This window comes from Watersipora subatra, chromosome 3, assembly GCF_963576615.1.
Source record: "Watersipora subatra chromosome 3, tzWatSuba1.1, whole genome shotgun sequence".
Lineage (NCBI taxonomy): Eukaryota > Metazoa > Bryozoa > Gymnolaemata > Cheilostomatida > Watersiporidae > Watersipora > Watersipora subatra.
The window spans coordinates 49298090-49322288 of record NC_088710.1 but is presented as its reverse complement, the minus strand read 5'-3'; the positions used below and the strand labels follow the sequence as shown (position 1 = coordinate 49322288).

General features: G+C 34.9%; 1 protein-coding gene and 1 pseudogene across 2 annotated transcripts in view; one reads left to right on the top strand and one right to left on the bottom strand.

Annotated features, from left to right (window-relative positions):
- LOC137391461 (uncharacterized) overlaps positions 1–24199 on the bottom strand; it is a 65669-nt gene that overhangs the window by 11044 nt on the left and 30426 nt on the right. The window contains exons 4-11 of one of the 2 annotated variants that reach the window (XM_068077942.1): positions 19659–19761; positions 18466–18648; positions 17118–17288; positions 14954–15071; positions 14571–14665; positions 9420–9515; positions 7302–7376; positions 5985–6158 (exon numbers count right to left, since the gene is read on the bottom strand). In XM_068077942.1, the coding sequence (XP_067934043.1) occupies positions 5985–6158; positions 7302–7376; positions 9420–9515; positions 14571–14665; positions 14954–15071; positions 17118–17288; positions 18466–18648; positions 19659–19761 (1015 nt within the window). The remainder of the gene's footprint in view (positions 1–5984; positions 6159–7301; positions 7377–9419; positions 9516–14570; positions 14666–14953; positions 15072–17117; positions 17289–18465; positions 18649–19658; positions 19762–24199) is intronic. The other variant, XM_068077943.1, reaches the window with a different exon arrangement.
- Positions 22365–23965, top strand: LOC137392193 (uncharacterized; annotated as a pseudogene).

Sequence of the window (24199 nt, the reverse complement as noted above, 5' to 3'; positions counted from 1 at the left end):
ACTCGTTGAACCCGTTTATCCATGGGTAAGGGTTGTACCATCAGAACCAAACCTGATCACCCAAGGCGTGAGAACAATCTCTAACTTTGTTATATTAAAAATCTACCATCTTCAAATTTAAATAATCTTTAGGAAAGAACTATGATATCACATTGAACTTTGAGTCACTCAGTGACTGGTGCTCTAATTATAGATCTAGATAGCTTAAAGGTTGACTTGCAACAAAATTTACATTACAGTTATTTGGTATCAAAAGATTCACCATGTCTTACTCTGTTGTGTAGTAGGTGCCAAATATGTGGGAATGTGATTAAAAGCTCTTAAAACGAACAGAAAATCGCAGCGACACGAGACCGCCCTAGTTTGGATTCGTTTTCCAAAACGGCTAAAATGTGACGTATGTGTGGGAGATGGTTTATGTTTACACTTTCATACATCCTTATTCGTCGAACTACTTTCACAAATATACTTCACGCTTGCGATAAAAACCATGTCTATTGTTCTTACGCGTCTATTTTATTGGCATCGTAATGCTGCAACTTTGAGCACTGATATCTCATAACATAGCATAAAAATATATTTAATTTTTTAAACTTAGCTTGAACGATTGCTTTATCATCCTCTGATAAAAATGATGAGCCTTTTGGTCCGCTATGATGGTCGAAAAATGCTGTAGAAGTTGCTCGCGCCATATGGCGGGAATTGTAAGTCACATGATCAGGTAATGTTAGTTTCAGTTCAAGTTTGATCTATCGCAAATAACAGATACGCTTTCTCGTATTAAACTTGTTAATTTCAATTTGTCATAATCTCTAACGCGCCACATCGTGTTTGTGCAGCTAGAAAGCTGAGAAGCACCTTTTTTCTTAGCCAAGAGCAGAGAAAAGACCAGACCTTCACCGGGCGTGGAGCAACTGGGTGAAGCTGGATGTGACAAACTTTATTTATTCGCCTGCTTACTCTTACCTTTGTTTTCGCCATTTCAAAGGCGACATGTTTTCTAACCTGTTTGCATACTCCACATGCCACCAAAGCACGTGAGTAATTTATTTTATGAACCACTTGTATTAGTAGTAGTAACTCGGGTTATTTTCTAGTATTCTCCTAATACTACTGTATTAATCTATATTTAATATTACAATATTAATGTCATTTAATTGTAATATGATATTATTAGTATTTTGTCTTTTTAATTACGTGTATTATTTTTATTATAATAACAAAACTAATTTATACTGCATATCTATCTGTAAAACGTAATATATTAATCTATAATTGATTAAATAATGTTATAAGTTTCACGATTAATTTCGCCAAATTTCTTAACCCCACTCACTTATAGATATGTTATATAAAATAGTTATTGTCATTTTCTGGTATCATCGTTAATAGCATATTAGTATTATTAGATGATTATTATTAGTATTAGATGATGAAGAGTTTGTGCCAACCACTGAAGACTGGCAAGAGTTTGAGCGCTATGTTGGCCAGCGTCAAACACTCTCCAATTACATGTAAGATAGAGCTGAACTTGACCAAACTTGACAAAATATAAAGAATATCCATAGAGTTATTAGTCACATTTTTATGTTTACAATATCATGGATTCTGATAAGGTTTTGTAAAATCTGTGTCATGATTGCATGGCTATATATTTATTCTTTTTCTGATCAAGCAAATATGATATAATAACAGGAAATGATGTTATACAAATCTCATTGCAAGTCAACTATTGTGTTGTGATTTCAGACCCGAATCCTCCTTCAAAGAGGAGAAAATAATAGTAAGTGTGACAGCACTCCAGCGACTATTTCACTGTCACGCCTGCACCCTCCCCTGCTCATTCACGATGGTGCGAGAAGGCGGATGGGTAGAGTTCAAGGTTACATGTGCCTCCTGTCACCAATCGTACACTTGGGAAACAACTGCCAGGGTGAACAGAGCTCACGTCATCAACCCCCTGCTGGCAGCTGCATCACTCTTTTCTGGCGGATGCCTTACACAGAACCTCCGTTTTCTGTCACTCCTGAACATCGCGATACCAAGTCACAGCGTTTGCCTCTACCAACAAAGAGAATACTTACATGATGTGAGTGTTAATATTTACCCATAAACTTGGAAAATGTGAGTAAAAGCTAGGCACACTAATTGAATAACGACATTTAGAAACAATTTTTTTTTTGAAATGAAAATATGTCATTCTTCAAGCGAAATACATAATTTAAAATTCTGATTCTTCATCAAAATATAGCACAAAAAGGGGGAAGAGGATTCTACATTCTTGGACTAATGATAATGATACAAATTAATCTTGTATAATGAAGTTTTACGATATTTTACAGTGTATCGCTGAGCAGTACACCCTGCATAACGATGGATTGATGGCAGCAATCGATTGGGAGCTTGATTTGGCAGGTGACAGTAGATGTGATAGTCCGAGGCATTGCGCACTATAAGGGGCCTACACTATGATGGATCAGAGCTGCGGTTTAATAGTCAGCAGCCATCTTGTCAAGGTAAAACTTTGACAGTTTTTACTTCACAGCCTGACAAAAAAAAAACTGAAATTTTTTATTAGTTATTAATACATAAACATGAAGTTGCTGATCTAGCTAAATAATTCTTCCAAATAATGTGAAAGTGATTGTTGGTCGTAACTTTTTTACTTTGCAGTCAACGGAGACCACCAGCTCTAACGCCATGGAGCTGGAAGGCTTTAAGCGATGCCAGTCCGATCTATAATTTTTCACGGCCTGAGAGTGAGGTCCATTACAACGGATGTTGTTACAAAGGTTGTGTGCATACCGCAAGCTTGTGTTTTGGCCTATGCCGCAAATTCGTCGCTGTGAGCGACGGCCTCTACCTGCCTGCTTGGTGTCTAAGATTCGGGCTCTTTTCCCACCAACGGATGATGAAGAAGAGTTTGCAGACTTGCAAACAAGATTTGCGGCATAAACCAAAACACAAGATTGCGGTATGCACACAACCTTTTCCGAGCAGTTGGCGATGGCTCTCCAAGTGGGAATAGATTATCTACCAAAACAATTATTGAAAAACAATAATTGCTGATCATCAAAATAATCTCGATCTTTGTATAATAAAATCATAAAACTAATAAACTCTTTACTGTAGTAAGTGTACAAGCCAAATATAACAATTCTCCTTGTGTTCCACGAGTTCAGAATATGTGTGTTCAACCGATGCATTAAATGTGTAACACAAGAATTGTAGATAATGCATGACACATTTGCATAGCTTTGGTGTTATTGGCATTAAATGAAAATCCAACTCACTATGATATCGCAGGTAATTATTCCACCCCAACTCAAGGGGTGCAGGAGCCACAAGTTCGTCCACACGAGGATGCATACACAGGCATTCATGCTCCCCGCGGTCATGGAGACGATGTGCAAACTCGGCATCATGGCAGCACAAACATTCAGGAAAAGATGGCATGTCTTGACAGCGCTCGCAGACACACCACTCTGTAGCCGGTGGTATTAGCTCCTAAAGAAATGAACAGATATGTCTATGCGACCATAGCTAATACACCAGGTCGATGTTATCCAACAGTATATCAGTGCAGCACTAGATTTAAATATTAAAATTGTTAATGTTGTCATTCGAGAAAAATCTGTAATTATTTTTTCGCAATATGAAGCGATAATTATCATCATTAAAATCATATACATGTATATAGTAATAATATTCGTTCTATCACTCTCAAGCTAAAACTATTACTACTAGCTAGCTTGGCACATAAGAGCTGGCTAGTGGCGGTGCTTACTTCCTGGGAGGTTTGATTCTGTTGAGGATCTTCTTCAGATATAGCGTCAGGCTCGAAACGCCAGGGTCTTAACTCTTCAGAATTTGACATTTTTTATGATCGCAACTCGGACATGTAGTAACACGTATGTCGAATAGTCGGACGAAATGGCCAAGCTGAAACTGTAAAGTAGCGAGCATCTATATCTGATACGGGGTCTTAGGTAAAACTCGAAGTGTTTGTCATAAACTATTGCTACGATAAGTTTGATATTGAGCTTTGTATTGGCCTTTCAATTCACGCGAGAACATCACGTGACAAGACAATAACCAAAAACCGAGGATACGTCATCGAAATCAAGAGATTCCAATCTACGGCGGCTTTTTGTTTTTGAGCTTTTAATCACATTTCCACATATTTGGCACCTACAACACAACAGAGTAAGACATGGCGAATCTTTTGATACCAAATAACTGTAATGTGAATTTCGTTGCAAGTCAACCTTTAAGTTAGTTTCATTTTTCTACCATTAGTTCTTCCCAGCAGAATCACAAACCTTCTAATGTTCAATTTTAAATAATCTTTAGTCTTTTATTTATAGGTTTGCTGTTTACAGTTTATTCTGAAATCTTAATCAATAATCATAATATTTTTCTTTGCTACCCTGGCACAAGTTTACATACCACATGACATATATTCAATAATTCGTACGGAAGGTGATACTAATGATATACAGCCCCCATGGGGGCTGTATATCATTGGTGATACACAGCAATCTTCATGATTTGAGAAATCTTTTTAGTATTATGCTTGGTTGTATAAGCTGCAATAATACAATTAAAACTGCTCTCAAATAGAGTTTCTTGTGTGTTCTGTAAAATTTTTTCGATATTCGGGAGGGCCTTGCACCTCTCCCAAACCCGCCCCGCTGGCAGCTCGGGCCTACAGCCCTCACAAGTCACCGAAGGGGCTACTCAAGATATTGGCAGAGGCATCCTCAAAATGAACAATACAGCCCTGAGATGTACTACCCTTAAATTCTAACTTCATTACTAGTTAAAAGATAGTTTTACATTGATCTTATCTCTCTCCCTTCTATACCTCTCTTTCTCTCTCATTCCTGACAAGTAATGAAGCACAGAAACGTTGTAGCAAAACTAAAAAATATTTATAGTTTAAACCTAATGTTTCCCTTTTCACATCTTGCTATATGCTTTGGATTGATCTACCCGTTTGGTTTAGCTATGTACTACATATAACCAGTTCAACATAATTTTACACAATCAAAACCCAAAAACGCAGTTGAAATCCATCATGCAGAACAAGCTAAAAAATAGATGAAACGAGTTTGTACTTTGAATGAAATTGAAATTCCACAAATCCAAACGTATTTTAGTATAAACACATTTTCGCCTAATATAATACATAGAATAAAATTTAGGAAATTTCTGTATGTTTGCACCCTCATCTTTGTTTAGCTTAGCTATACACAGAACTTAAGGTGGCAAATAGGAGCTAAATATGCGCTACATCATCAAAACTTCAAGAAACGCTTGTTTGTTTTATTACGCATGTTGTTGCAGTCTAGCCAAAATGATATAGCATTTCTTAAGAGAACAACTTATGCAAATGCCAACGAAAATCTGTTAAACCATATTGTTAAGCACTCTTACATGCATATGTAGAATTTATGAATATCAAGGCAGTCAGTGTCTTGATCGGCTTTTTTACCACCGACTAAATTGCGCATGCATATTTGGTCAGAGCTTGTAAAACTATTATGGTATCGACCAGTTGTTTGATGATTTATATAAAGAATTGCATTTTATTTTTTTTTATTCCTGCTGAACCTAACTTGAAATAAAATTCTTCTTTTAGTATTCTAATAATAACGAAACTGTGATCCTTTTGTATTTTTGTAAGCTTTATATTTTACTCAAGTTGCTCAGTTTCATTTGAAGTAATTCGATAATTTTGTTATGGCTTGTTGAATAAAGCAAAAAACACTAGGCCAAAATTTATTGTTTCAACATATAATTTTATCATTAAAATCTAGATATGCAAATTAAAATGGTAATATATATGCAATGAATAATAATTTTGATAAAAATGCATCTTCTTTGTTCAGCTATAATCAAGGAAATACCTTTTGAAATGCACCCTCATTTTAAAACTTAAACCAAAGCCGAACTGATGACTGGACTTAAGGAATACACACGTGTACATGGTGGAACGGGAATGATTGTTGATACTCCATTCGTAGTAGTAGAAGACTGGGGAATTTCAGGTGAAGATTCCAGAGCTTTGTTAGTATGAGCTGTTTTAGGCATTATGGTTTTACCCAACGCTTTAGGTCTCACATTTGACAATCCACGAGTAGCATGAGCTCCTACTAAAACACACCCTTGAAACTCAATGTCAGCATTCTTTTTTGCTAAGGCAACTATAAAACAATATTGCACAGTTAATAATTCTCAAATAACTCATTTTGAGGTTTAATGATGTAGAAAAAACCAATACTACGCTAAAGATGATTGCTGTTAACTAGTATTTTAGTCGGGTAGTTGGTTGCAATAAAAGCCATCACAAAAGCATTGTGGGTGCTGGAGAACCCCTGAGTACAAATGCGTGACTGGTCAAGCCATTGACATTACAAGCATCAAGAGAATTTTTGTCTCATACTCAGAGTTAATATGTGTAGTACAGTGGACCGTCGCCATACAGTTTTAATTCGTTTTAGTGTTGACGTCGCAAGGCGAAAATCTCGTATAGAAACCCTTAGTGATTATTCAATGCAAACACCCCCTGGTGAAAATCATCAAAATTTTATATACGTACTGAACATATTAAAAATTAGTAACCAAATAATATGTTGAACTTGGTAACTATAGTTCCCTACAATAACTTTAGTGTATTTAGCGGTTATGATCTACAATAAAATGTAACATTACAATATACTATGTGCGGTACATACCACAGGGAGTTCCTACTTTCAATACAGACGTATAAGATGAACATTGAGTTTAACATTAATGAGTTTAGCTTACTAAACACATACTTGAAGCTGAGTTTTAGTATGTATCTTACTAAACTTCAACTTTGCCATCGTCTAATATGTTAACACCCCTTTCCGGTTTGGTTTTCACTATAAATAATAACGATGAACTGAGAGAGCGAGCATTGTATCTCTTTCACACGTTGTGAGAGCGATTTCGGTGAAAAGCATATCGTCTTCTTTGTTTTTCCGACGTATTGAGCTCATTGACAGCCAAATTTAAACTTTAAAAAAAAATTTTTTTTAGTAGAACCGCGCCATTGCAATAGGGGTTCGTCTAATAAGTTCAGTGCTGTATTAATCCATAAAAAACATTTCAGTGAACAAGTACCTATTGCTACAGCGAATAAATGGTACAGGTACCTTAGATCTCACCAGCTCAGTAACAACTCGTAAGAATAAAACTTGTTTTAATAGGAACAAAAAATGCGTTTCCAAGTGTCAAAATATCCCTAATTGTCCAAAATGGAATTATCTAACCTGGTTTATCGGCTTGCATAGGAGCAGACACCTCACAATAATCTATCGCAGGGCCATCCTTGCATGGTTCATCATCTATATGTTGAAAAGAATATAAATTCTTTGAAGTCATCCGGAATAAGTTTATATATGACACATCAAAGGTTGATTAGCAACTGTGAAAAATTCCATTTTCTAAAGTTGGAAAATCAACCATAGATTACTGGAAGCGCATGCAATGTAGGCTTTTATGCACCGAATTCTAATTATAACCCCAAGCCTGAGACAAATGAAGAACTTGATATATGTAACAAAAGTATATCTAAAAACCTGAGATACTTGCAAAAAGCACTACTTTTTGACTCAATTTAGACAGTTAGAGTGGCATTTGAAATAGATAACCTAAGACAAATAAAAGCATTATTTTTTTATGTGAATTGGACAAAGTATTTGAAGATAGCTTTTGGTACTTTTAACCCAACTGCTGGCAGAAGGGTTACTACACCTTTTTTCTGCAAACTTAGTAACTTTGATGACTGCGGTTAATGAAGCATGGCAGTGTTCTCATGCATGATATATAAGATTACTGTTTTCAAGTCGCTAAAATCTATATTGCAGCATCTCAACTATTTATAAACAGCCAATAAATCAAACTATGCTAAAAAGACCAAATCGTGCAATAACATTAAAGTCAAAATATGAGAAATTCATAAGAAAACTGCTCGAGCAAAGAGGGTTGCTTGCGATAGCCACAAAAAACAACTAAAATCTATATATAATATAGTATATCTGTCTGTATGTTGTAAATAGATTACCAAACAACTAGGCAAAATTGCTTGGAAATAAGGATAAAGGCTCTCAACCTAACGATAAAGATTTTAAAAATCAGGTTTTTTAAAATTTGGAGGCTAATAAAGATTATTGATGTGTGATATATCAATTTCGTCAGGTGATGTATTTTTATTTTTTGAAACTAAAGTTAATAAAAGAATCTTCAAAGTTATTAAAATGACATTTCAAATGAAAAATATAAACTACAACATCATATCAATCTCAACATCAATCAACATCAATCTCTGCTAGCTGCCATATTGAGTTTTACTTATTTCCAAGTGAAATTCAAATTTCTAATTTTGTCAAAGTTAGTTCATGTATAAAATTACTGTTTTTAACAATGTAAGATATTAGGCTAACTAACGATTTGACCAATATAAATCACCGTAAAAATTTTATTTGAGCGCCATGATGCTGTATTTTTCAACCTTTCCACTATTATGGTGTTTTATTAGAAAATGAGCTGTTCAAATAGAGGGCGGGACTTGATTTTTTGACTTGATGGTCAGAATTTTGGGAAGATAAATTTAGGCCTTTTTGCGGGCTTTTAACCAACCAGCTAACTTGTAAAAATGTATAAAACTTATTCTAGAGAAACTAGCATTTTTTATACTCCTAACATCAAGAAATATCAGCAACTGTTACATTTATGTAAAAGCATAATATCTATATGTAAGCATATATCTAATTATTACTAAATTGGTAAAGTCACCATGGCTAATAAAGTATCTAATATTTTTATTAGCCACGGTGACTTTACCAAATTAGTATGGTCATTGACCTAAGGATGATAGTATGCGTCGTTCATTATACTTATCCTGTTAAAATAACTGGTCTTTACCACATCTGGAAGAGATATTTCATCCAGTAGCACTTCTCTGTGTGTCACAAAAACTGCACATCCGTAGATTAGATTTTGTGATGTTGCAAACACAATACAAACAATAAAAAAATCAAAATTCCTACAAAGTGTACTCAAACATTTTTGTATAAAGTGATAATAGTAAATTCAGCACAATTAAATTGTCTGAAACCTTTAGAGTTTAGACAGACAACAAAGTATCCTGGTTGTTGTTGCTTGCTCAGCCAAGTCAGCATTGAGCGACGAGAAACAATGGAGTAGCCTGCACAATTGACTCTACGAAGCCTTTTCACATGAGTTCTGATGAATAATGCAACAACAAAATGCACATTTCATCTATGGACAAATCTTAGATAGATTTTAGTACTTCTAACTTCTCACATCCACATAAGCAAAGCAATCAATTCTTGTCAATGACAACGAAAGGAAAAGAATGCACTAACCGAGAAGGCTTGAATTGTCATCAAAGCTGTAAATACTAGGTAGGCTATCGCACTTCACAGCCTTCGTAGAGGTGTTGGTGCTATCATCCTTTAGATCTGGGCATAGTCAACATAAACATGTGGTGATAATAGCAAATCAAAACATTTACACAATTATATCAAAGACAAGAAAAGAGACTTGAAAACTTGCTGTCAATTTTTTAACGAGTCTCATAGAGCAGGATGTACACTACAATTATAATGGCATGTAAATGTTCAGTCCGTATTATTACATCTAGCAGCAACAAAGAGCCTAAACTTACAAAAACAAAACATTTTAGCCAGCTCTGTATAATGGAGTTCAGTAGCTCTTTTCGGTTTTTATTATGTAAAATTACGCTGAACTAGTTATATGGAGTACATGGCTAAACTAAGAAGGTAGATCAATCGGAAACAAAAAGATATGAAAAAAGAAACTTTTAGCAATTTTTAGCTGTAGATAAAAGTTCAGAATTATTTTGGTAACACAGCAACTAGAATATCCCGATCACTCGCTACCGACTACTGTTTTATTACCCTACAAGATGAAAATATTCGTTGGTTATAAAAATTCGCGATTTCGCGAAGTCAATTTCGCGAATTATTAAATTCCGTGAATAATTAGTCCTATTTTTAATCACAAGGGAGTATAACTACTGCATCAAATTAAAAAATAGCCGCTAGGCTGGTTTTTAATATAAATACTAAACGTAGTTGAGTTCCAAAACATTTTTAAAATCATTGCCTGGGCTTTGAGCTAACACCATTGCCAATGCATCACATTTCTTTACAAAATTATTCAAGGTTGTCACAAGATATGCAGAATGGCGTCATTGCAAAAATAGACGCTAGGCAGACGTACTAAACGTAGCCAAGTTCCAAAACTTCTTTAAAATCATCGCCGGGCATCGAGTTTTATTGTCATTGCATCGAACTTCTTTACAAAATTATTCAAGGTTTTCACAAGTTATTCGCCATGGCTTCGTCATCGCAACAAAATATCTCCTAGTCTTTTTACATTGAAATCAACCCCATCAATCTCTAATACCGAAGTTGAGGACGATCATGATTCTGATCTGGACATTATAGTATGTATTTGATTTGCAGGGCAGATACGTTTTTCCATAATTAACCCTTTCGCGGGCGAATTTTCAAAACTAAATCAGACTCCCATGTGCGAATTAATTTTCCAAAAAATCAATTTTGTTTAAAAGGTTCATACACTTTTCTGTGTGTTATTATGTGCATTTATCTATGTTTAAAGGTGCATATGTATACATGTATATGTCCATAGGCATATATATATATATTATAAACAAATAAAAATGTATAACAGAAAATATATGCTTTTCATAATAATTGTCTACTTACGAATGATATTTCCGAAAGCATTCTCCTTTACAAAGGCCCACATCACAGTCTTTGCACCATGTACTTATTTGTGTAACAAAGAGCTCCCGCAAAATGTACTTCCTGGATTGACAGGCTCAAAAAACTTTTCAAAATACTCTACTGGTTGAGCATCTACTGGAGTAAATACTGGGCCTGTCACTGCTATAAACTGCTGAATTGTAGATTTATCTCTGTTTATGTTAGTTATATTCTTCCAGGCACTGGCATCACACCTACTCACATCCTCATCATTACTGCTACCAGACTTTTCATCACTGTCACTTCCAGATGTAAAGTCATTCCAATCACAATTCAAACCTGATTCACTGTCATCTCTTGCTACTAAATCTAAAAAGTCAATGTCAACTCTGAATCTCTTAGTAATTTCGGTACTAGTACTTGCTTTATTAGAATAATCTCGGGAGGTTCTTTTAGAAGTCGCCATGACGGTAAACTAAAGTCAAACTCTCAAAAAATTCGGTAAATAAAAGCTAAAACCGAAGCAAGAAAAATAAAAGTTGATAAATTATTTAGAACAATTTTCTAATTTTTTTCGAAAGTTTATTTATGCATTACTGCTAAAAACAATCGTTTTTTTACAACCTTAAAGTCAATTTTTGAGGCTAACCAAAACTACTATATCGTAGCTTGCTATTGGTAAAAAAAGTAAACAAAAAACGGCATTTAGCTAACCAGAAACTGCAATAATAAAATACGTTACTGAAACGACAAAAACGTCGCACTGCCCATTAGCAGCCGTATCGCAAAGCGACAAAAACGTCGCTCTGCCCGCGAAAGGGTTAACTGCATTAGTTAATTCTTTTGTTTAAAAACCGATCGCTTTCATCAAATACTTCAGCTATTGTTTTTGTACTTCCTTAACACTTGTTAATATTTTTTCTTTTCTGTGTTTACTGCAGATTAAGAATGAAACAACCTACTCCGATTACGAAAACTACAGACAAGTAGTAACATTCATCAAGGCAGGAATATTGGCAGAGAAGCAACCAGTCAACATAGACCCCTTCATCGACAACAACTCCTTGATATCGCTGCAGCAAACATGATTAAATTATATATTTTATTTCATGTATAGATATATTCCCACGAGCAAACAAGCGGAGCGATGTGTGCGAGTTTTTATGATAAATGCATGTGCACACAACTTACGAAAATTATTCATCAACAATGAGACGAACCCTTGGCTTGAAATTTCATCAAGAAATTTAAGCATCGGAATGTAAAGTCGTAAAAGTATAATAACGATACAAAACACATTTAAACCTATTTAAATATGTTACCAAGTCTTTGTAAATTGTCGGTATTATTTTTAAACTTATCCATCTGATCGGATTATACACAAATAGACAGATTTATTTGAACGAAAATCGCCACAAAAAGCTTGAAAAGCTCGGTTTAATAAAAGTTAAGACCGAAAATTGAAACGCCAATAAAGCCGTGCGACCGATTGTAGAACTATTTAGTAGTTCGTATTTCACTAGAAAACCGTGTTCATTTTACCAGTCTATGGTACTGTTTACTTGTAATCGAATTTATTCGAAGGTTTTTGTAATAAACGTAGACCGTTTGAGGCGTAGACCGATTTACGGGTACGAAATTGTGGTACACCGTTTATCAGCCTATGTTTTTTGTCCAATCACCGAAGGTTTCATTATTTAAAATGTTAGCCGAAATTCTTTACAACTTACGTACAAGCTAGGGCCAAACTACAACGCCCCTTCATCACGAGAACATTTTTTATTTTGCTACATTTTTATACGAGCGAATGCTCCTACCCGCTTTCTGTTAAAGATCGCTTTATCAAAACCATTCAACGCAACCAATTTTCAAACTGTGTATAGTACACAGTAGCTTGCCATTTTACTTCTAATTTTGCATTTCAGAGTTATAATAAACATATTTCTTTATCGTTGTTGAATTACATACATTACAGTAAATTAGGCCTACAGCTTTATAACACTTTTATAACAGCTTTTATTTTGCTGCAGTTTGCAGAAATCTTCGAGACGCATTAACGCTCATAGGTTTTCTATTATTGCTGTATTACTATATTAACAATATTGGTTATTTTAATAATATCAGTGCATTTTACTTATAATATTGGCCAACATTGCATTTCTCCTATTGCAAGAGAGAGATATAAACGTAATATTTTCCTTTCATTGTTGTTGTTTGTCATGACCAAACACTTTTTAAATAAATTTTCTAAAAACCTATATAAATACCACAACTTCTTGATATTGCTACCTATGACGTTTTGAAATGTAAACAAAATTGTGTATTGGTTTTCTATTATTACTATATTAATAAAATTGATTATTCTAAGAATATCAGTGCATTTTACTTCTAATATTGGCCAATATTGCATTTCTCCTATTGCAGGGGGAAAATATAAACATCTTTTCCATTCATTATTGCTTATTGTTGTATATAATAACACCCACACCCAGTACATTACAGCTACCATTGAAGTTATCCTATTGCACTGCAGAGCCATTTGATTGCTAATATTGCATTTCTCAACCATTAGTACCCTTTATTTTTTTGCCAATATCTCTGGCCATCTCTTTGGTCGTGGGCTGTATGACAGTGGAATTTCTAGTATAATTTATTACAAACTTGAATGTACAAATAAAATATTTCAAATACAAATAAAACATTACAAACGATGAATGGAGTAAATATAAACAGTTTATTCTATATGGCGGTTGTCTAGAGCAATAAAATTAAACTGATACTCTTAATATTAATAAGTGAATACTAGCGTGTAATGGGTGCTCTCTGACTAGTTATTTTGGTAATAGCAGCTCTATATCGCTGTCACTGTCTTGGGTAGATGTTAAAGGCAATTCTTGCGCTACTATACATGGCTGGTAAGGAAGTTATCATCAGAACTCTCCTCATAGCTTACTATTGCAAAGTTCTGCCAGTTGGCCAAAGATTTGTGCTCGTAAAGGCGTTTTTGTTCCTTTTTTAAAACAGATATATTCTCCTCTTAAGTAGCTGTGGTCACTTCTACCTCAATTTCCAGACTTCCCTGAATGATTCGTGATCTTCTAAGAATGACATATACCACCCTTGCAGTATTGTACTTGCGCGTATGATGCAAAATCTCTCTCACACACTAAAACAAATAATGAAGCAGTAGGGTTGGAAAAAATAAATATTGCGTTTTACCGAAGAACCGAAGTAAAATTCAACTAATTTAGTAAATGGTTTTGAAAAAACTCATTACTTACCACAAATTGTTGGTTCATCAAAGGCCTCCAAATCTATGAATATTTGTAAAAACCTCTGAACGCAGCAAAAAATTTATAGCTTAGCTGTCCTGCCTTAGCACGATCCACCCGTAGTTGTAAGCTAAATAGAAAACGAAACACGCAATGCGCGCATGCGTAGTGTTAACTCTATTGGTAGACGTAATAGAGTTAACTTTTCATAGAGAGTAGCAGGTTTCAGCCGCAAATAAATTAATCCGCGAATATGCATGAAATGGCAATTTTCGCGAAATATATAACTCAGCGAATAAATTTATCCTGTAGGGTAATAACAGAAGAGACCGATAAAATACTAGATTCATTGGTGTTTATATAAAATTAAGACATTACTATATATACCTAAAATATATATATCAAATTAGGACATTACTATATATACCTAAATATATATTTATATAATTAAGACATTACTATATATACCTAAAATATATATATAAAATACCTAGAGCAAATCGTCTCATCATCCAAAACTCCTGTGCATTTCTCTTTGCCTTTATACATTTCAGGAGCAGGGAAGACGCTATATAACACTTCACCCTGCATCAACATACAAAACATTTAATTCAAAATGAAACAAAGTAGCATTTAGTACATTAAAAATTGATGGGATTACAGGTGAAGAGAAAGGTTACACCCTCACAAGCCTTCATAGCCTCTGCACTAAAATGTTGCACATTATTCAAACAATATTTACATGCATCTAACTATATGGTGAGAGTTAGCTTATGAACCACATTACAAAACATACCATTTCTCTACCAGCAGTTTATATATGCATCATGAGGGTGTTTTAAATGCTGCCAACATTGCACTCTTTTGTCATACCTCCCAGAATCTTTAATTTCATCAGAAAGGTGTCTTATAAGGCCTCCACAGTCATTCTTTAGCCTTGTATCTGTTGGGGCAGACTTTGCAAGTAACTGTGCTGTAGATACCTCAGATTCTGACACAAACGAATATAAGAACCCTACAGATACGAATGATCTTTGAGCTCAAATGCAACTTGCTTAGTAATAATATGAACAGTACAAGCTATATGACATTTATAATATATTAGCTGATGAGTACAGTAGACGCTCCTACAATGTAAATGATCCGTTCCGAAAAAATTCATATTATAGGAATTTTACGTTATACGAATAGTAACATACAATGTAAATTGCCTAATCTGTTGTAAGATCTTTCCAAACTCACCTCTTGGCACTTAGAAAGGTAAAAAACTAGACTCAACTTTTTAATTGATTGGCTGTACCTTAACTGTAGTATTATTGGTTTTTATCGTTAACTTTTCTCATCTTTCTTATCACTTTCACTCGGTTTATGGTTTGTAATTTCATAATAAATTATAGGCGGTGCACCCCTACAACGTCTATTAACAACAAGTTGTTTATTCTTTTCTAGACAACAAGCTCTACTCTGCAAATGAACAATAAAAAATATTTTATTCATCTATATCAAAGCAAAACACAAATACATTTTTGCTATACATGTAACAAGTGTCATCTATCTGTACATCCGTCTAATAGTCTCCAGAGTTCAAGGTTAGGATAAAACTTAGCTTTTTGACGATACTCCAACTTGTGACATTCAGATTGCTAGACCAACACCCTAATATCTACATCAATCGATCATCTTACAAGCGTTTCGAAATAATTGGGCAGCTACTGATTATCTGCGCTTTATCGCCACCACTGACCATCTCTCAAGGCAAATTAGACTGCCAGAGTACTTGCATATATATATATATATATAATAGACATATACGTTGTTTTTTCTCCCAAGTTCCACAAAAAAGAAAGCGATATTTTCAAAAAGTAATGCATGGTGAGGCAATAATCAAGCAACGTATGTCTAGAGTTTTGATAGTCAACCATGCATATATAATAGTGATGATGATCTGTCAACTGGTCGTGTAATGTACATGTGAAACGCTTTTCTAGATTGTCTGTATAACATGTAACATTTGCATTACCCAAGCGAAAAGGTTAAAAATGGAATCACCCTGAATTACAAAATCAAGTATAAAGAACTTTGATTTAGAAAAAAGAGGATTTTGGATATATGTACACAAAAAGTAAGTGAAACGGATCTGTGTTGTATTAAATGACAAGATTACTGATATACTGCTCTAACTCAAAGATTAAGTCACTTTCACAATGTTTTAATGAAATACAGTTAAATCTCAACATACAAAACTAATCCGCTAAAAAATATGCTTCGCATGTCAAAACAGTTGTATGTCAGAGCACATATTCTTATAGAATACATTGCATTTTGTTTAACCTGTACCACAATTACAAAATCCCAATGATAAGTATGTAGGGTGGTTACACATAGCTGCAACCAGAGGATAACTTTTGTTACGGCACTATTGAGTAGCACCTCATTTGTTCCCACCAAGTAGCTGGAAAAACAGCATAGTCTAAAAATAAAGTTCTATATAAGTTAACCTACTACTTAAGTCCCATTTACACTACACGTGTTAGTACATTTTGTAGACTGCTTGCGAGTTATGATACCTTCAGCAATTTTTATTAATTGGTTGTTGGAACAATACAATAAGACATCCAGATAGCTAAATAATAATAACAATAGTAACGATTACCATGCTTTTATACATATAATGAGCATTAACAAATACATGTTTCTTAACATAAATATGGAAGTAATAAAGCTTGAAGCATGAAAATTCTGTACATTATCCCCCAAAGATATTGAAGGGTAACGAAATTCAGCCTAGACTCTGTTACATGTAAAAAATGGTGGTACTGAATAACAAAGCGGATACCGTAAAGTTGCACAGACAGAGATTTCAAAGTTGTTAAAGAAATATCCTATTTTTGCAGCAAGGAACCTAGAAAAAGGTGCGTCCTCAAAAGAAGACAAATTCAAATATTGGTTGCTAGTAAAACATTTTTAATGAATTAGAATGGTCTACATAATTTAACTAACTAAACCATCATTTCTTTAAATACATGATGTAACTAACCATCATTACGGGGCCTTCCTAAGGTGCAACATCTACTTCGCTGTAACATAGCCCTGGTTCGCACAAACACAGCATGGAGGGTGTTTAATGCCACTAGACACAAAACAGGTATGTAATAACAGAATGCGATAATAACTCTTTTAGCTTCCTTGTTGCCAGTACACTTCCACTCTACAAAAGACCAAACTATCTCCAACAGTTGATTATAAGCATTAGAAAATGTTTTCGATACAAAATTACTTAAAGCATAAAACTCGAAAGCAGTTGTTAGATTGATAAATGTATCTTTAAAATAATGAATGTACATAGAATTTTTACCGGAGAAATGACATGCTATTTTACCTTAAAATGTTTTGTTCAGAACATTAACAGTAGAATCTTTAGATACGGCATTAATCCGCTCCGAGGTTGGGGGTCGTAAGAGGAAATCATCATGTGGCAGGCCTTCCTAACACCTATGCTTTTTGAAGCTATTATTTTGGAGAAATACCTTTGCAAACAAGCCTGTTTCTGGCGACTGTTCAAAATATTTATGAAATGACTCATACACCTGTCATTAACACTCAAAATTCTCATGGGTCAAAAGATGACCCGTGAGAATTTTTTTTAAATTTTGATATGTTCCCCGAATATGTTTTGTGGACCATATCAAACCAACCAATAGCTTTCTTTATTTCTGCTGATGACATGTTTGATCTCTTCTACCCTTTTTTATTACTCTCAAAGCCATATGTAAACCTCATTTTGCCGCTCCCAGCTCTTTACCATCACTAGCAACTTTTGGACCTATAGCTAACGAATTAAAGTTTGAAATAAGCACTAAAAAGCACAACGTAAATACGATATCGAGCCACTAACGGGAGATAAACATGATGCAACCTTTTAATTTTTCACTTAGCTAGCAGTAAAAAATGGGTAGTCTCATACCGCCTTCAGGCCTTTGGGGAGGATTTGGGCCAACAACCTATCGGCAAGTTAGTCATTTATTAGCAAATCTGTAAGGCAAGTAAAATACTGTAACAGGGGCTAGAAAAACATCGCATTCTATATAATCTGAAAAACTGTATTCTAGGGCCACCGTATCCCGTGCTTCTACTGTACATGTACATCACACAAGATAGAGAGAACCCACGTATGTAATAGTACCATTTAAAACAAGTAGAAAATAAGCTATAGGATAATATCTTGCCACTTATGTATGACAGAAAGGAATCACACCATTACTTCCTCCAATGAATCTATATAGTTTTTACCGTTTGGGACAAATGGAAAACAGCAAACACCAACTGCAATATTGAACAACTGCTAACTTACTCAATTATGGTAATTCAGGTTGCAGTTTACTAACCCATCATGTGAAAATTCATGTAGATATACATGTAGATGCTGTAGCCTGCCACAATACAGAAAACCAAGCGAGGCCTTGGCTCCAAAGGATGATCTCCAAAACAAGCTATGAACAAGTTATACCAGCAAACAGGCATAAGACACAGTCCAAATGCCTGTATCAACCTCACCAACTGTATGGCTTCTAAAACAATCAATTCCAAACTTAATTATAATTTCATTGTAGTTGGAAGATGGAAAGAACATGCACAAATATTTCTCCTTTGACTTCATTATAAAACAAATATAAAAATTATTAATCGGTGATGATTTGCAGTCACTGACTTAACAAAAAGTGATGTTATATCAACCTAGCGGATCACGCTATGGTATTGACCAATACGAAAAATTTTCATAGCCAAATGTCGGATAGTAAACATTATTAAAACAGCCAAAGATTGATTTTAATAGTCACAAATATGCATGTTAATGTCATACATCAGGTTCTATTTTCATATTCTCATATTCATATATATTTAGGTTCTATTGTCATTTTTGGCCTTCTGAGCAGAAAAAGTACATCAAAGTGATTAAAAAGCACTAAATTGTGATTATAGCTTTTAAGTCAACACGGACTGAAGAGGAGTCTTGGCTAATGTGGACAATTGTCCACTTACATTCTCCAAAATGCTCAAACTATGACCACCTATTTTTGCTTTTCTTTATTCAAGTATGTCTACTTTACAAAAAGATCTGTTCTAGTTGTTTAAAAATTAACTTGATCATGTCCAAAGTGGTGCTAACTTTTTCAAAATTGACTTAATCACTGTTTACGTTGGGCTTTTCGATCCCAACCTCGGCATTTCGGTCTCACTGCTACAAAATATTCTTATATTAATTATGGATATATTTTACAGCCAGATTAAAAATTATGCTCAACTTTTAGATTTTAGCTGCCCGTTTGTGGACTGGGACAAAAATCTCACTAAAGGCCTTATCAAAATGAGAGTGCTGCTACTGAACTGATAAAATTGCAATGTTAGAGTTATGAAAAGTCCCTAAAATACAACACTTTTCACACAAAACATGAAAAAACATCTTAAAACATTTCATAAACCGATATTGAAATCTGTATAGATAATTTTCATGTCAAACTTAATATTTTGTACATTTTAGTTACAAGACACAGAAAAATCAAAATACATCGACACTAACCTTCCGTAGACAGAGAAGCTCCGTACTTCAAGGACATATTCACAAAAGCTAGAAAAAGAGCCATCGAACAGATGTCTCTCAATCTCTTTACAACTCTTTTAACCTAGGGCAAAGGTAGCAATAACGAATAGCTGAATATTTCAAGCATATGGTCATAGAAAACTTTTTGATAGTCTCTAAATCATATCATATTAAAAAGCTGGGTACTTCAAACTAACAACAAATATAAGAAATTCATTATTCAGACATAACTCTTAAAATTTTCTGAAAACTTAAAAACTGAGAGCTTATCTGAAGCAATGAATTTGAACGATCAATAATGCAATTGCTGTAAACAACGTATGAAAATAACTTCATTTTTACAACTGTCATGGGTTAACAAACACATATTGAGTGTCATTTTTCTACGTCTAAAACCTGGCTAAAACTGAATGGCATTCAAACTCCATCTAAATTACATCACTGTCTATGCCTGTTAAAAATTATGTTTACACTCATGTATACATGATTTTTGATACCGCCTAGTTGTCTATAGTTCGCCCTAAAAACAGGTTTGGTGCAACAGCTCTTATATTTGAAGGTAATCTCAACAACTTGTTATTTGGAATCTGTTTGTAACTAAGCCTATAATCCCATGACCAAACAAGCGGAGCGAATGTTTGAGAGTTTTATGATAAATGCATGTGCACACAACTCATGAAAATTATTCATCAATAACGTCGCAAACCCTTGTACCGAAATCTCATCAACAAATTTAACCATCGTTTTGTAGAGTCGTTAAAGTATAATAAGGATACAAAACACATAAAAACATTTAAATATGATACCAAATCTTTGAAAATTGTCGACATATTCCTAAACCTTACCCATCTGATCGAATTATACACAAATAGACAGATTAATTTGGCCGAAAATCGTTATTAAAACTTGCCAAACCTTGCTTTTACCAAACTTAAGACCGTAAAACGAACCCCCGAGCGACAGAGAATAGAACCATTAAGTCGTGCGCATTTCACGAAAGAATAAAGTGCACATTTCACCAGTCTATAGCATTGGCGAATTGCCGAAGGTTTCTGTAATTAACGTAGAAGTACAGAAATCGTTCCTTTTTTGCCGATTTCAAAGTAACTGACATTTTGGAAACTTTTGAGTATTTCGGTATCCTAACGGATGTCCAAAGCAGTGAAAGTAAAGGAAATGACGATGATATTTTTTTTAACGATTCTTATGAGATTATTACAATATTTAATTTCAAGTTTGGATGACTATTGAAGTCTTATAGTCACACTAACAACATCGATGATGGGCGATATGTTACAGTTATTATTTTTTCTAAATAGTTTTATTAAATAGATTTTTTTTAAATCTATATAAATATCACAACTTCTTGATATTGTTATCTATGACGTTTTGAAATGTAAACAAAACTGTGCATTGGTTTTCTATTATTGCTGTATTACTATATTAATATTGGTTATTCTAATAATATCAGTGCATTTTACTTCTAATACTGCATTTCTCTTATTGCGGGGGAAGAGATATAAACATATAATCTTTTCCTTTCATTATTGCTGTTTGTCATGATCAAACACTTTTTTAAATAGATGTTCTAAAAATCTATATAAATATCACAACTTCTTGATATTGTTAGCTATGACGTTTTGAAATGCAAAAAAAAATTGTGCATTGGTTTTCTATTTTTACTAAATTAATAATATTGGTTATCCTATTGCCCTGCAGTGCCATTTTGACTGCTAATATTGCATTTCTTAACCATCAATACCCTTTCTTTTTTCCAATATCACTTTGGTCGTGGGCTGTATGACAGGGGAATTTCTAGTTTACATTTATGATGTTGAGATGGTGGATACAGCTTTTGTGGTCAATTTGATAGCTCCATGAACAATAGAATTAAATGAACCCATCTAGGAAACTCAACAACAGACTCTTACCAGTATATTTGAGACATCAACATATACATTGATTTTCACTTGCCTTCCTTTACCGGGAGTACTTCCTTACTGAAAGGGTTACTCGGGGTCAAATTTAAAGCTGTTATCAAAAAGCATAGATATTTTTCTATCATTTAAGATTTTGCTTGTTTCTGGTGATCAGACTGCCAGGATGTTTCAAGATTAAAATCGGCAAAACTTGATTGCGGTGAAAACACTCTTAACAAAAGTCGTGCCCAGACTTCTTAAAAAATGACTTTATAGGCTAGCAAATGACTGGTCAGACCGTAGTTGTTTTCAAGCTATGACTAAATATGCAGGTACCTTTTATTTTAGCCAATTACAAAAAAACTGATCTACCAAAAGTGTGGCGTTAACAATTTGTCTCATATGATCATGGCCATATAAGGCCTTAAAACTAGGTTGTTCCAAAGACTCACACAACAAAATGACATGCTAATAATGGGTTACCCAAAGGTTGAAAATTTTTTAGTTAGCAGGGTAAATAGTTGGCTGTGTATCATAAAACCTCTATTTGAGCGCCACCTTTATATTGGGTTGAAGAATTAAGGCCGGGCCACACGTACCGTGTAATTTCAACTAATCTGGGAAATTCCACTCGTACGAAATTTCTGACCTGCCACACGGAGTTTCCCCACCACGGATTCGTAGGAAACTAACTTTCGACTAGCCAATCAGAACAGGGTGATAAGTTGAAGCCGATTCCGTTTCAATCATTTGCTTCAGTACGCACATGGATGACGATCAACGGAGAACAATTGCTTTGCTACTGCTAAAGAAAAAATATCTGCTACTCAAACAGAAAAAGAGGACTCTCACTACAAACTCAGACAGAAGGTATTGGGTCCACCCCATAAATGAGAAAAGAGATCAACTGGGAGTTTATGCAAATCTGATGAAGGAGTTGAGAGAAGATGAGGATTCAAGAAGACACATAAAATACCTAAGAATATCACCTGAAAACTTTGGCTATATCCTTGAGGCAATAAAACCTCTCATAACAAAGCAGGACACAGTGATGAGGAAGTCAATAGAGCCAGGACTGAAGCTGGCGGCCACACTTCACCAACTAGCTGAAGGAAGTTCTCACGCAGCCATCTCAGCTCACTACCGCTTGGGCAGATCAACAGTCTCCCAGATAATTGATGACACATGTGTCGCACAGTGGACTGTGCTGCAGCCCATTTACCTAAGACCTCCCTCAGGGCCAGATGAATGGAGGGCAATCGCTGAAGGGTCTGTTGTTTTCTTTTTTTTGTGCTTAATATTTATTTATTTTTATTAATTTTCTTCATAATATCCTTTTTCCATTGTTGCTAAAACGAACTTTCATTTTTATTTTGTAGTTTTGAAAGATGGAACTTCCCTCACTGCCTTGGTAGTATTGACGGGAAGCACATCATCATTCAGAAGCCAAAGCACTCTGGCTCCATGTTCTGGAACTACAAACAGAGAGACAGTATCGTCCTACTAGCTGTATGTGATGCTTCATACAGATTCACCCTCATCGACATTGGTCAACCAGGAAGTAATAGTGATGGGGGAATATGGGAGTCATCCGAGTTTAGAAGAGGCTTGGATAATGGTTAGAAAAATATTATCTTTAATTAATTATTATTTATTTTTTATTATCTGTACATGCCGCAACCAACACCAATCAGCTTTACAGCCGGGTTCACTACGTTTGCTTTCTCCTTTCACCGATCACGTTAATCTGCCAGAGAGTGAGCCGTTGGTGGGTTTATGAAGAAGCTGGAGACTTTCCCTACATGTTTGTGGCAGATGAGACATTCCCTCTGAAACCATATATTATGAGGCCATTCCCAGGTCGAGCCCTCGATTCGGTGCCTAAGAGAATCTTCAACTACAGACTCTCGTGCACAGCGCATCATAGAAAACACGTTTGGTAAGTGATGTGTTTTGGGTCTTTTCACTTCGCACGTGGAGGAATGTCATGTATTAATTTGAAAATGTTTTTGTTTCGCAGGAGTCCTATCCCGTTGATGGCAAATCTTGTTTAAGATGATTCAGGCAGACCAAGAGAAGGCAACAAACCTAGTTCGCGCCATGTGTGTGTTACGCAACTTTCTGCGCACTGTGAACGACACCAGCTACACACCACCAGGTTACCTGGACATTCCAAACCCAGACAGGTCCATCACACCTGGTTTCTGGCGTTCACAAACACAGCCTCCCTCCGACCAGCCAAACCGAACGCAGCTACGAAGAGGTGGGACTGCAGAGGCAGCAGGAATCAGAGACAGACTTGTGCAGTATTTTTCAAGCCCACAGGGCTCGGTCCCATGGCAAGATGCCCATATTAACAAAAGATAAACGAACCAATGTCAACCACTCTGCTCGGAACTCTACTAGTCGTAGTTTGTTTTACGTTTTACAGAATTATCGGTGATTTGATTTTTGATTTAAGATCAATGCTTTAAATTTATGTGTGTTAAGTTCATGTAGATTAGAAATTTTAGTTCCAAATATTTTTTTCAACGCTATGTGCAAATGTATTTGCTCTGGTTAATAAAATAAATTCTGATCGGCTAAACAAGATTGGCAAGT